The sequence below is a fragment of the Falco peregrinus genome, chromosome 2 (assembly GCF_023634155.1).
Source record: "Falco peregrinus isolate bFalPer1 chromosome 2, bFalPer1.pri, whole genome shotgun sequence".
NCBI lineage: Eukaryota > Metazoa > Chordata > Aves > Falconiformes > Falconidae > Falco > Falco peregrinus.
Window position 1 is genome coordinate 92,718,773 of NC_073722.1, and position 13,189 is coordinate 92,731,961.

Below are 13,189 nucleotides of genomic sequence, written 5' to 3' on the forward strand. Positions count from 1 at the left end.
CTCCCCCTTCCCCTTTCCCACCCTGTAATGGCTCTGGGAACGTTTTCCCTCTTGCCCCTGACCCCTGCCCTCCTGCCACAGCACCTCCAAAGGCAGCCTCCGGCAGGAGCAGGGCTTTGGTGACCTGCCCAAGCCACCGTGCCCAGCCACAGAGATGCCACTCAGGCACGGGGGACACTGTGACCCCCATCTCCCAACAGGCTGGGGTCTGCCAGGAGACAAGCCAGGCAAGGTGAACAGTGGGATTTGGGAGAGAGGTCCCAGGTGCTGGGCAGCATCCTTGTCCGGGGACTGTGGCAGAGGCCACGGGGACATGGATGCTGCGGGGACATGGCACAGTGGGGAGCTGCCCTGGCATGTGAGCCCAGCTGCCATTAATCAATGACAAAGTGAGAAATAAGGCAAAAAATGTCATCAAGGCTTGGGGGGAAGCAAGGAGCAACTGGAAATGGGGACAGGGACAGAGGGTTTCACTCCTGGCCCCTCTCCGCTCCTCTTCCATGGCTCATTTTTGCCCCGGTGTGGGAGCAGGAGGTTTGGCAGTAGTGTCCCTGCCACCCTGCAGCACCCTGGGGACCTCGGGGTGACGGGGCTGCCCCGGCCCAGGGTGCTGCATGCAGGGGCTTTGGGGTGATGATGGCCTGGGGTGCGTGCTGTGTGTGGGGACCTCAGGGTGACAATGGCCTGGGCATGGGGTGCTGTGTGTGGGGACCTCAGGGTTATGGCAGCCTGTGGTGCCAAGTAGGGGGACGCTGGGGTGACAGCTGCCCAGGCATGGGGTGCCATGTGGAGGGAGCTCAGGGTGCAGCAGCCGGGGATGCTGCGTGCGGGGACCCTGGGACGGTGCCTACCCCAGGAGCAGGGTGCTGGGTGTGGGGACCCTGGGGGGGTGGCTGTGCCAGCCCAGGGTGCTGCGCAGGGACTTTGGGGTGGTGACAACCTGGGGTGCCATGTGTGGGGCCTCGGGGTAATGACTGCCTGGTCATGGGGTGCTGCGTGTGGGGACCCTGGGGTGCCAGCTGCTGGGCCATGGGAGGGCCACGGGGACCCACCGGGGCTGCATTCACCAGCCCCTCCGGCAACACCTGCCCCCCCCAGCCCTGCCGGGGCAGGATCGGGCCCGGGACGCTGACGGAAGCGGGGGGAGGGGGGGGGGGCGGGGGGGGCTGTGTCACCCTCCCTGCCGCAGCTCCCCCGCCCGGGGGGAGGCACCCGCCGCCCCCCGCCCCCAGCCCCATTTGCCAGGCGGGACCGTTCAAAACCCGCCCGTTCCCGCCGCTTCGCCCCGGATTCCGCCGCCGCTTCCCCGGGGCCGCGGCCAAGGATGCTCCGGCTGCCGGCGGCGGCGGGGGGGCGGCGGGTGCGCGGCGCCGGGGGCTGAGCCAGCGGCGGAGCCCGGCCCGGCCCTGCCCGGGACACTTGGCGAGGGGGAAAGAGGAGGAGGAGGAAGAGGCCGCCCTCGGCCGCGGCCCCGCCATGCCGGGCCCCGCCGGGGAGCGTGGCCCGGCGGCAGCGGCCCCCCGGGGGCTGTGAGCGGCCCGGGGCTGGCGGAGGGGGGGGGCCCGGAGCGGCATGGCCAGCCCCGTCCCCCCCGCCGCCGCCGCCGGGATTTAGCCGGTGCCTGGATGCTTTCGCCTCCCGTTGCCACTTCGGGCGGGCATGTGCGCGGGGGAAGCGGGCCGCCCCCAGCCTCCGCCGGCGCGGAGCCCCCCCGCGCCCTGACGCCCCGGTGAGGGGCTCCGCCGCCAGCCCCGTCCCGCCGCCGGCCCCGGAGGACGGGGAGAACCGCCCGCCCTGGCCCCCCCTGGCCGGTGGGTGCCGGGCGGGGGGCGGCGGGTACCGGTAACTTGTTTGTAGCGTTACCCCGGTGCCGGCTGGGGACCCCCCCCCGGGGGAGATTTGGGTTTCAACTTTGGCTTTTGGGAAGCCCCGAAGATGCCTTTCCACCCGGTGACGGCGGCTTTGATGTACCGGGGGATCTACACCGTCCCCAACATCCTCGCCGAGCAGCACCCGGTGGAGATCCCGGAGGACGAGCTGGAGGGTGAGCGGGCCGGAGGCGGGGGGGCAGCGCGGCCGGGGGGGTGCGCGGCCCCCGGTGCCCGGGGAGGGCTGAAGGCGAGCGGGATGCGGATGGATGGATGGATGGATGGATGGATGGATGGATGGATGGGGGGGGGGGGGGGGCTGGGGGGGGGGAAGGAAAGCATGGGAGAGAGCCGGGGGGCTGGTGGGGGTCCTGGCCCCGGTGTCACCGTTATGACAATATGACACAGCAGGGACCGGCGGTGGCGTCGCGGGCCGGACCCCCCGCCGTGCCGGGGCCACCCTCCCCGCTGTCATAATATGACAGTGGCTGGCGGCGCGGGGGCCCCGGGGGCGGTTGTCACCCGTGCCACCCCCCTCACCCCGGGTCATGGCACCCCCGCGCAGTCCCGGTGCCACCAGGCTCCGGCCGGGAGCAGCGGCCGGGCGGGCTTTGCCCACTCGTGCGATGAGCGGGGCCGGGCTCAGCTCACACAGTCAGAATGGCCTTTTCCACCCCAAAAGTTTGCCAGGGCAGTGGGACGGGCTCTGCCAGTACCCCCAGGCCGGCCCGGCTCGGCTCGGGGTGTCCCCGGGGAGCCCCGCTCTGCTGGGGGCGGGAGGAAGGGGCTGCAGCCCCCCCGGCGCCTCCGCTGCCCCTAAAAGAGGCACCACAGGGGAAACTGAGGCACGGAGTGGCCCCATGCACGGCCCTGCTGTGCCTTTGGGGGAGGATGGAGGGGGCTGGGCATCAGGCCTGGAGCCCCTGGGGACTTGCCGTGGGGAAACTGAGGTAGGAAACCCCAGGGTTGGGGGGGCTCTGGCCCCAAAACCTGGCTGGAAGCCCCCAGTGGGCACGGACACGGGCTCACACCGAGGGTGTGTGCACACACAGCTCTGCAGGTTGGGTGCGTGTGCGCTTACGTGCCCGTTCACAGCCTCACTGCAGGGGCTGTGTCTGTGCACAAGTGTGTGCACCCACACCTTTGCACGATCCCACTGCACATGTGCTCACACAGCTTTATGTACACACACGGCCTGACTGCAGGGTGTGTGTGGGGGTGTGTGTACACACGGGCAGCATCACTGCAGCGTGTGCGTGCACATGTACAGCCTCGCTGCAGGGTGTGTGCACACACGTACGGCGCCAGAGCAGGATGGGTTCATATGCACAGCCCTGCTGCAGAGAGTGTGTGTGTGTGTGCACAAGTACAGCATCACTGCAAGAGGGGGGTGTGCATGCACAAGTACAGCACTGCGCTGTGGGTCTGTGTGTGTCTGCATGTGTGTGCACAAGTACAGCATCACTGCAAGGTGTCTCTGTGTGCATGCACAAGTACAGCACCACTGCAAGGTGTCTGTGTGCGCGCGTGCACGAGTACAGCACCACTGCAAGGTGTCTGTGTGTGCATGCACAAGTACAGCGCCACTGCAAGGTGGCTCTGTGTGTGTGCGTGCACAAGTACATCGCTGCAAGGTGTTTGTGTGTGCACGCACAAATACAGCAGCGCTGCAATGTGGTTGTGTGTGCGTCCATGTGTGTGCACGCACAAGTACAGCATTGCTGCAAGGTGTCTGTGGGTGTGTGTGCATGCACAAGTGTGCCGCTGCAAGGTGGTGGTGCATGCACGCACACACAAGTACAGCATTGCTGCAAGGTGTGGGTGTGCACAGCCTCCCTGCAGCCCATGCCTGTGCACACACGTCAGTGCACAGCCTCGCTGCAGTGTGTGTGCACACACCCACTGTGTGTGCGTGCACGTGTGCCAGGGCACTGTGGTAGCACACCCAGCCTTGCACAGCACCGATGGGTGCTGATGGGCCCCGGGGTGCTGCCAGCCCAGGGCTCCCCCCAGCACCCCACCTGCGGCTGCCCGCCTGCCATGCCACGTGGCCGCAGGGATCGATGGCAGCGGCAGGAGCCCCAAGGTGACCCCACGAGGCGCCAGACACCTGCGCCGCTGGGGGGGGGGCATGCTGCCACCTGCTCCCACCTCCTGGTTTAGGGGGATGTTCCTGCCCCCCTCCCGGCCCCCAGCTGCCCCTCGTGGCTCTGCACTGGGGCTGAGAAGATGCAGGGTGCAAACCAGGGCAGGGTGCTGCTGGCTCCGCTGGGTAGGTTGGGGTGCCCCAGCTTTGGGAGGGGGCACCCTGCTGGGACCCTGATTTGACCATTGAACATGTCCTTGCCTTTCCACCAGCACCCTGAGCTGGGTGACAGGGAATCACCTTTGGGCAGTCTGGGGTGAGCAGCCTTGAAGGGTGAATTTTGGAGGTGCCTGGACCGGAGAGGGGCTCCCCGTGAGCTTGAGGGCAGCCAGGAGCGCCGCGCTGCCCAGGCACAGATGCCAGCCGTGGAGAAGCTCAGCCATTGTGCTGGCAGGCCAGAACCCCCAAAACTCCCCCAAAACACCTTGGAAGACGTCACTCGTGGGCCACGATCTGGCAGGGAGGTCCCCAAGCGCTGGGCATCAATAGTACAACCCTGGGTGGGGTTTTGCCCCCAAAAGCTCAGTTCTCAGCCCTTGTTTCTCCTGCCTGGCTCCTCCACCACGGAGCCCTCCAGCAGCTGGCAAAGACCTGCACGCTGATGCTGCTGCCTGGCAAAGGAAGAGGGCACCAGCATCCCGGCCCGGCTTCCTGGCGTTCCAGACACAAGTCCACCTGGTCCCTTCTTCCCCATCAGCCTGGTTGCAGCTCCACTTGTCGGGGGGCGTCCAAAAGGCAGAAGCGCCCCCCAAAAGGAGGAAAGCTCCGAGCACAGCGGGAGGTGGGATGGAGCCGACGGGCACCGCGAGGCTTTTGGGTGGGCGATAGCCACACGGGGTGGCAAGCACCGTGCCTCAGTTTCCCCGCTGCCCTCTAAGCTCAGCACAGCCTCTCCCTGCCAGCCCACAGGGATCTTCCCCACTTCCGGGGCTCATTTTGAGCCAGAAACCCCAAATTTTCCCCGTTTCTGCCCCTCTCTGTTCCATCTTCCTCTGCATGGGAGAGGGCTGAACACCGAAGCAACCCCAGGAAGTATTTTTTGGCTGAAGCGCAGCACAACTGCGGCACCCACCCCATCGCCCCAGGATGGGTGTTAAGTCCCCAGGGGAGACACGGGTGCTAGCGCACCTGGTACCCAGCACCCTCCCTGTGCCAGCACCCGGGGCGCAGGGCACGGGATGCTCCCAGCTCAATGCTGCAGCGTTGGGGGGGGGGTGTCTCCCCAGCCGCAGCCCCCACCTGGCGGATACCCTGAGCTCAGGAGTTCCCAGGGAAGGTGTTTTGGGCAGGATGATGGGGGTTTGGCTGCAGAAGGCAGCAAGGGTGTGTGTGTGTGTGTGCACTGCCTTGCACACCCCTCCTGGTGCACACACACAGACACAGTGTTGCTTGGGGGAGGCTCTGATCCCTGCAGGGGTGGCACCCCTCGTGCCATGCCTCAGTTTCCCCTCTGTAAGGGGGACCCCACTATGGCTGGAGGGATGGGTGATCCACCTTGGGGACAGGGGCTGGGGGGTGCCAGGGCCAGGGTGGCCGGACTCATCCCTGCTCCCCCCGCAGAGATCCGCGAAGCCTTCAAGGTGTTTGACCGGGATGGCAATGGCTTCATCTCCAAGCAGGAGCTGGGCACGGCCATGCGCTCCCTGGGCTACATGCCCAATGAGGTGGAGCTGGAAGTCATCATCCAGCGCCTCGACATGGACGGTAGGACCCCGGTGCCCTGGGACGGGGACGGGGACAGGGATGGGGATAGTGACGGAGATCTCCTGCCCTCCCCTTTGATGAAACACCCGATTTGCCCCATTTCCACCCCACTGGCTGGTGGCTGCCAGACCCGATGTGGGATGCAACACGCCAGGAGGGCCTGATCCAGGCTCTGCCTCATGCCCAGAGCCTCCCACACATCCATCATCATCATCATCATCACCACTGCAGCTTCATTTAGGAGGATTTAATGATCCTGGAGCGCTTGCAGGCGGGAACAGCACCTCTTCTGGCTTGCCAAACCTGCTGGGACCAGGATGCTGGGGATGGATCCTACACCCTGGTTGGATCCTACACGCTGGGTTGGATCCTGCACCCCAGGCCATGCTGGCAGGCCGGTCTGCCCATGAGCCTGCAGCACTGACGGCCACTGTTAGCCTGTCCCTGTCGCTCCTGCACTGATCGGGACCTTAAAGAGCTCGTTAATTTATTGGTTTCCTTTTTTTTCCCCCCATTTAAAAGCCTTTCCGGCAGCACTGCCAAGCTGCTGCTCCCTTCATTACTCATTGTTAGTGCTGGCCTGACAGCCCCGACACCAGCATCTTCCGCAGCCGCAGGACACGGCCAGCCTGGCGGCACCCTGTCCCCTGTCCCAGCAAGCCCCCGGGGTCATGGCCACCACGGGGGTCCCCAAGTGGCGTTGGGGTCCCAGCTGGAGTTGCGGTTCCAGCTGGTGTTTGGGGTCCTGGGTGGTGTTGGATGTCCCCAGATGGCATTGGAGGTCCCAGCTGGCACTGGGGACCTCAGCCAGTGTTGGCCATCCTAGCGGTGTTGGGAACCCCAAATTATGTTGGAGGTACCCAGCCAGTGTTGGGGTCCCCGACTGGTTTTCAGGGTCTCCAGCCAGCACTGGGGGACCCCAGCCAGTGTTGGGCATCCTGGCCAGTGTTGGGAGGCCCCTAACTTTGCTGGAGGTTCCCAGATGGTGTTGAGGTCCCCAACTGGTTTTGGTGGCCCCTGACCACCCACAGGGTCCCAGCTGGTATTGGGGGTCCCCACTCAGTGTGGGATTCCCTGGCTGGTGAAGTACAAGACCCCAGGCTCCTGTAATACTGGCTGCTGCTCTGGGCCATTGCAGGTGGATATTAGGGATGGGGGCTCTGGGCACTGCCTGAGCCCCCCAGGTGCTGTGCCCAGGAGCAGGGTCCCCACAGGCAATGCCAAGCCCAGGAGGAGGTTCCCCCCAGAAAAAAACACTAAGGCTTGGAGCAGGACCTCCCCGGGCTGCCCAGGAGCGGGGTACAGCTGAGCATCACTGGGTCCAGGCAGGGTGTCTCGCTCCAAGCTGCCCCACGGGGACTCTTCTGGGTGGGGGGTGGGAGTGTCACTCGTGCTCCCGTGGCTGGGCAGGGGGTGACAGCCACCTCTGTGTCCCACAGGCGATGGACAGGTGGACTTTGAGGAGTTCGTGACGTTATTGGGGCCCAAGCTGTCCACCTCGGGCATCCCGGAGAAATTCCACGGCACGGACTTTGACACCGTCTTCTGGAAGGTAGGGGGGGGACCCCCTCCCCCCTGGGGGGCAGCACCCCTGGCCCCCACACCCAGACCACTGGCAGCAAGGGGTCAGGGTCAAGGTTGGGACTGGGGTTAGGGTTGGGGTCAGGGTCAGAATAGGTTTAAGGGTTAGGGTTGGGGTTGGGGTCAGGGTCAGGGTGAGGGTGAGGGTCAGATTTAGGGTTAGGGTTAGTGTAAGTGTCAGGGTCAGGGTTGGGGTACACCATCCCTCCCTGCCATGGCACAGGGTGGTGGCTGGCACAAGCACCCACTGGGTGCCCCCCGCAGGAGCAGCCAGCCCCGCTCTGCCAGGGAACCAGCAGGACACCAGACCTTTCCCTGCCCAAAATGGGGGAGGGTCCATCCAAAATACAGCACCCAAGAGTGCCGGGGGGACCCCCCCAGCAGCACTGTACCCCCTTGACCATGGGGTCAGCCCCTGCCCGAGCCCCCTGCCCGCTCCCTGCAGTGCGACATGCAGAAGCTGACAGTGGACGAGCTGAAGCGGCTGCTGTACGACACCTTCTGCGAGCACCTCTCCATGAAGGACATCGAGAACATCATCATGACGGAGGAGGAGAGCCACATGGGCACAGCCGAGGAGTGCCCCGTCGACGTGGAGAGTGAGTGCCGGCTGCACAGGGATGCCAAATACCTCCCCCAGCCCCGCCATCACTGGGATGGCACCGGGTACTCGGGGTTGGGGCGGGGGGGAAGGGGAGCATTGGGGTAACCCCCTGGCTCTCCCCGCAGCCTGCTCCAGCCAGCAGATCCGGCAGACCTGCGTGCGCAAGAGCCTCATCTGCGCCTTCGCCATTGCCTTCATCATCAGCGTGATGCTCATTGCCGCCAACCAGGTGCTGCGCAGTGGCATGAAGTAGCGGGGCTGCCCCCAGCACCTGCCGCCGGCCACCGACGGGGAGCCACACCTGTAGCGAGGAGTATAGAGATATATATATATATACACACATATTTGAATCAGACACGGAAACCCCCCTGGGAGGGGGGCAAACCCGAGGGGGACGACCCGCGCCGGGTCCCCGCTGTCCTGGGACAATGTGAGCGCATGGCTGTTTGCAGAACATGGAAACTTTGATAAAGACACACAAACACGAATGAAAAAAAAGCCCTCGCCAGAAAAAAAACAAACCCGTAAATGCATGTAACGTGCATGGAGCCCCGTGTGCCGCCCCCTCCTCGCGCTGGGGTGGATAGTCCCCCGAGCGTAGGATCCCGTTGGATACACCGATACTAGCGTCTATAGCTCTATATTTATGATAAAAACCAAATCATCCCCTAAGCAATACACGCGCCTGAGATGATTTCTAGAGATGGGAGCGTTTGCATGGACTTGGCTGCCAAGGGCTGGATTTCACTCCCCCCCTGCCTCGCCCCCCACCCCGGCCCCGTGCCGTGCCTCGGTTTCCCCACCTGCCAGACGGGGGGATGATGCTGACCTCCTGCTTGATGCACTTTGATCCGAGCCCCTTCGGAGGAGCTGGAGCGATCCCAAGGTTGGGGAGCCCGCGCCGGCCAGGGCCACCCACCCTGCACACCCCCAAGCCCCCCCAGCCTGTATGTAGCACCCACCTGGGCACTGGACTGGTTCAGATTTGGGGCTGTTTCTCATTCTTTGGAGTTGGTTTGGGGTTTGGGTTGGGTTTTTGGTTTTTTTTTTTTTTCTTTTCTTTCTTCCTGGTTGGTTGTTTCCAATCTGAAATAAAACTGGGATTTCTGAAGTGCTCTAGGCTGCTGGGGCTCCTGGCCATGTGGGGGGCATGCAGCGGGGGTGTGGGGGGGCAGGGGTAAGGGAGTGGGTGCCAGGTGGGTGTAGAGCCATGGGACCACTCATGGGTGCTGCTGAGCCGCTGCCAGAGTGTGGTTCTGGCAAAGGAGGGTCTATGGAGGGGTCATGGCTTGCCAGCATCCCGGGGGAGCTGGAGCATCCCCAAATCTGGGGCCAGCACGGACCTGGCTCCTTCTTGGCAGCTCCGGCCAGCACTGGGCAGGGGTCACACCGCCGCGTCCCCCACCCCGGTCCAGCCGTGGGGCCTGCTGTGGATCCTGCCCTCTCCGGTGGATTGGTGCAGGTGCCGAGCAGCTTTACTCCCCTCTCCTCCTCTCCGTGCCCTAATATTTTATGTTGGTGTTTGATGAATGTTTTAAGACCACTTGCCTTACCAAGTGCCTTGATGGAGAGACCACGCTTCACCTAGCTTAACGGCAAAGCCGGGGGGAGTCAGGTTGTGGCCTACAACATGGGGGGCTCAGAGATGCTCTGTGGGGGTCACCATCCCCAGGAATCCTGCCTCAAGGCTTGCAAGGAGGGGAGCACTCTGGTTACTCTTGATTTACACCACGGTGGGGTCTGGCCCCGGGTGTAATTCCCCCCCACACTGAGCGATGCCATCCTGCTAATGGGAAAACGGCCATGCTCATACACACCACGGTGGCCTTCATGCCTGCGTGTGCTCGGGGGGGGCCCTGCCTGCCTAATGGATGGCCCTCCCCAAGCCCCCGAGCGATGCATTTTTAATGGCAAACAAATTAAAATAATAAATAAACCAGGGGAAGAGCTCGGTGCCATCAGCGTATCGGGCAAAGATGCTGCCCTCGTCACGGGCAGTGCTGAAAGGGTGTCGTCCCCCCCGTGGGAACAGGGCTGGAGGAGACCATCCCCGGGGCATCAGGGCTGGGGCTGGAGCCTTCACTTCCCTGGAGCCCTGTTGGACCCCCACAAGGGGAAAATACATTTCCTTGTGTCTGCATGGGAATTCCCACCCTCCAGACAAGCCTCTCCCAGCACTGAGCAGGGGGGACAGCGCATTTTTGGGATGCCAAGAGGAACTGGCTGCATTTTATTGATTTGGGGTTTGGGGTTGGGGTTGTATTTTTTTTTTTATCTTGTATAATTTATCAAACAAATTGAACTGAACGTCCAAATGAGAAATGAAAATGGGAAGTGCTCCATGGCAATGAAATCATTTCGGCTGCCTCGCAAAGTGGGGGAGGCTCCGCGCCCGTAATGAAATTTCATCCATCTCCCGGCAGAAAGTTTTGATTTTTTATAAACTGGCATTTCCAAAGGAAGCCACGTGGCCTCAGAGATGTGTGTGTATTTATATATTTTTAACCAGGTCTGTTATAGACATTGTGAATAAACATAGGGGGGGGGGCAAAAAAGAAAAAGAGGACAATTTAATTTGCTAGAAAATACAGTAACAGGAAAGAAAAATTAGACAAAAGGAGTAATGTCATCCCCCAAGCTCAGCTTGTCAAAGCTGCTCAATTAATTTTAATGGGAAGTGGGAGAAATGGGTTTCTTGAGGCGGGTTGGGTGCTGGGAGCTGCTGGCTGGGGAGCAGGCGGGCAGCACGGGGTCCTGGGAGTCCTGGGGGTCCTGGGGGTCCTGGCCACACATGCCGGCCTCGCACTGCCCTGCCGCAGCCAGGGATGGCTCGCTGCGGCTGCGGTGAGGCAGCGATGCTCCTCGCTAATTGAATTAAATGCTCGCTAGGAAAGGGAAAAATCTTTCTATGCCAGCGCTGCAGCGGGCCGAGGGGAGGTGCTGGGGATGTGCAGGGCTGCTGTGGGGGAGAGGGACCCTGTGTCGAACAGAGCAAAACCGCCGAGGCTTGTGAGGCTGAGGTTGCCACACGCTGAGAAGAGCTTTGGAGGAGGGAGCTGGAAAAGGTTATTTGTCTTTCTGGTGCTGCAGGCAGTGTGGGATGGCCTCAGCTCCATCCTCACCCCTGTCCCCATCCCCATCCCTGTCCCCATCTCCATCCCTGTCCCCATTCCCATCCTTATTTCCATCCCTGTCCCTTTCCCTATCCCTGTTCCCATCTCCTGTCCCCATCCCCGTGGCCATTCCCATTCCTCTTCACATCCCTGTCCCTGCCCCCCTGCCTCTTCTCCCAGCAAGAGCTGCCAGAGGACACCGGGCAGAGCCCAGCGGGGCTGCGCCTTGGCAGGGGCCCAGAAGCGGCTCATTTCCCTAAAAGCTTCCCGATAAATTACTCCTGCTCTTGCTCTATAAAAGGCACTTTGGCTCGTGCCATCACTAACGGGCCGCAGCTCCTCACTGCCCACCCCGGGGCACCTGGGACCCACGGGGGATGCTGAGCCCCGCGGGGCCGTGCGCATCCCTGCAGCATCCTTTGGGAGCCGGGTACCAGCCGTCCCCTGGGGCTGTGTGGGAGCAAGGGAAGGAGCCGAGAGCCCTGTCCCACTTTGGCATTTTCCTCCCTGCTGCAGCTCTTTGCAACCAGCCTTTTTCCCCGGGTTAGCCCACACCAGCTGCGCCCCATCCCCGGCAGTGATACATGCCATCATTACATCTCCTGACACCACGCTATAAAATACACCCCCATAAAAACCTGTAATTTACAGGCTCCTACAAGTACCTGGAAGTTACCAGCTCCACGAATACACGACACCCTGTGAGTGATGTCCAGCTTGGCCGCGACTGCCAGAGATCACGTAAGCTTTTGCAGGAAAACCTGATTTAATCAACCCCCCTCACCAGCCGTTCTCAGCCTCCCCTGGCCAGGGTGGTGCTTGGCAGGGAATGCTCCTGCTCTCGGCTTTCAGGATTTATTGGGAGTTTCTGCTTCATGAGCAGCTCATCTCTTCGGGAGCAAGGAAGAGCGTGGAGCAGCTGCAGCTGTGTTTGTGTTTTACACTGTAATTTTCATTTACAGTTTGGTTTTGCAGCTTGCCCAGGGAGCTCCTGGTACTCCAGCCTGCTCGGCTGGAGATGTGCTTCTCTACCGAACTTCAGCTGGAGCTGGGGAGCAGTTTCGGAGCCGTGAAGTGTTGTCGTGACTGTTGGGTAAAGCAACACCTCCCGGACCAGCCACCCTCCCAGGGGTGCTCCAAACCACACCGGGACTGGAGCACATCTAGCAGGGATGGGACCTGGGGGCTTATGAAAGCGCATCTCCAAACACGGCTGAGGAACTGCAAAATATTTTGATGGCTGATTGCAAAACAGGCGGCACATGCTTCGCCACCATCCTCAAAACATCCGCGGGAGAGATGAGAGCGGTCGGTCTTTGATTTGCCTCCGCCGGCAGCGGCGGTGGCAGCCGTGGCCTCGTTAGGAATGCGCCCACACACGTGGCCTGGCTGCCACCGCTGCGAACTCAGGCTTGTAGCGAAGCCGTTTGTTGCCCTTTGAAGTCAGCAGAGCGGTGGGGGTGATGGGCTGAGCCCCTCCTGGCAGCCCCCAGCTCCCCGGGGCTCTCCCCCTGCTCCACGGGGATACACATCAAAGCAGGTTGGAGAGAGCAGCCCGGCAGCTGGCACCCCCGCTCCCGAGCATCCCACAGCCCCTTTGGGGGTTCCCCTCCCCACCATTTGGTCTCCTGCAGCTGTGCAACCTCTGCATTCAGGGCTGGCGTCCCCTTCCCCCAGGGGACACTGATTTACCCTCAAATAGGTGCCACGTGGGTGCTCGCTTACCTGCATGCGCTGGCTCCTGCAAGGGGAGGCCGAGCTGGGCCAGGTTGGGCCACGGGGCTGATGCCACATCCCCTCTGCAAAGACCAGCGAGCACAGAGCTCAGCAGAGCAACCACCGTCACACCAGGAAGGATAAAACCACCCTTTAGTTTGGCTTAAAGCTCCACCAGCCTCTGGCCAAGGCTGTTTTCCCCGCTGCAGCCGGGCTCACGCAGCCCAGCACCCAGCCGCGCCGCGGTCACATCCAGCCCCTGCTCATGTCAAGGCTCCCGGTGACCATCTGCCCGCGTGCCCCGAGGTGGGAGCCCTGCCCTGCCCTGGGGAGCTGAGCGCTGGCCTGATCCAGGCGAGGTTTGGCCAAAGGCAGCTGGCTCCTGCCTGCGCTCTTCATGAATCTGGACCTACCGCCTCCGTCCACGGCCAAACCTGAAATGCACTGGCAGTGGGTG

At 62.7% G+C, this 13,189-nt stretch overlaps 1 protein-coding gene across 1 annotated transcript; it reads left to right on the top strand.

The window, feature by feature from the left end:
- Nucleotides 1-1,303: 1,303 nt before the first annotated feature.
- On the top strand, nt 1,304-9,006 carry CABP7 (calcium binding protein 7). The gene is made up of 5 exons (XM_055796277.1): nt 1,304-2,044; nt 5,575-5,718; nt 7,158-7,270; nt 7,745-7,898; nt 8,029-9,006. Exons 1-5 carry the CDS (start codon nt 1,936-1,938, stop codon nt 8,154-8,156), a joined length of 648 nt encoding a protein of 215 aa, XP_055652252.1. The 5' UTR covers nt 1,304-1,935; the 3' UTR covers nt 8,157-9,006.
- Nucleotides 9,007-13,189: the final 4,183 nt, after the last annotated feature.

Excerpts from the sequence above, each read along its gene's own strand:
- CABP7 (XM_055796277.1), top strand. The coding sequence starts at position 1,936 with ATGCCTTTCCACCCGGTGACGGCGGCTTTGATGTACCGGGGGATCTAC. Across the intron at positions 5,719-7,157 it reads CCAGCGCCTCGACATGGACG|GCGATGGACAGGTGGACTTT; the intron begins GTAGGACCCCGG and ends TGTGTCCCACAG. Across the intron at positions 7,899-8,028 it reads GTGCCCCGTCGACGTGGAGA|CCTGCTCCAGCCAGCAGATC; the intron begins GTGAGTGCCGGC and ends CTCTCCCCGCAG.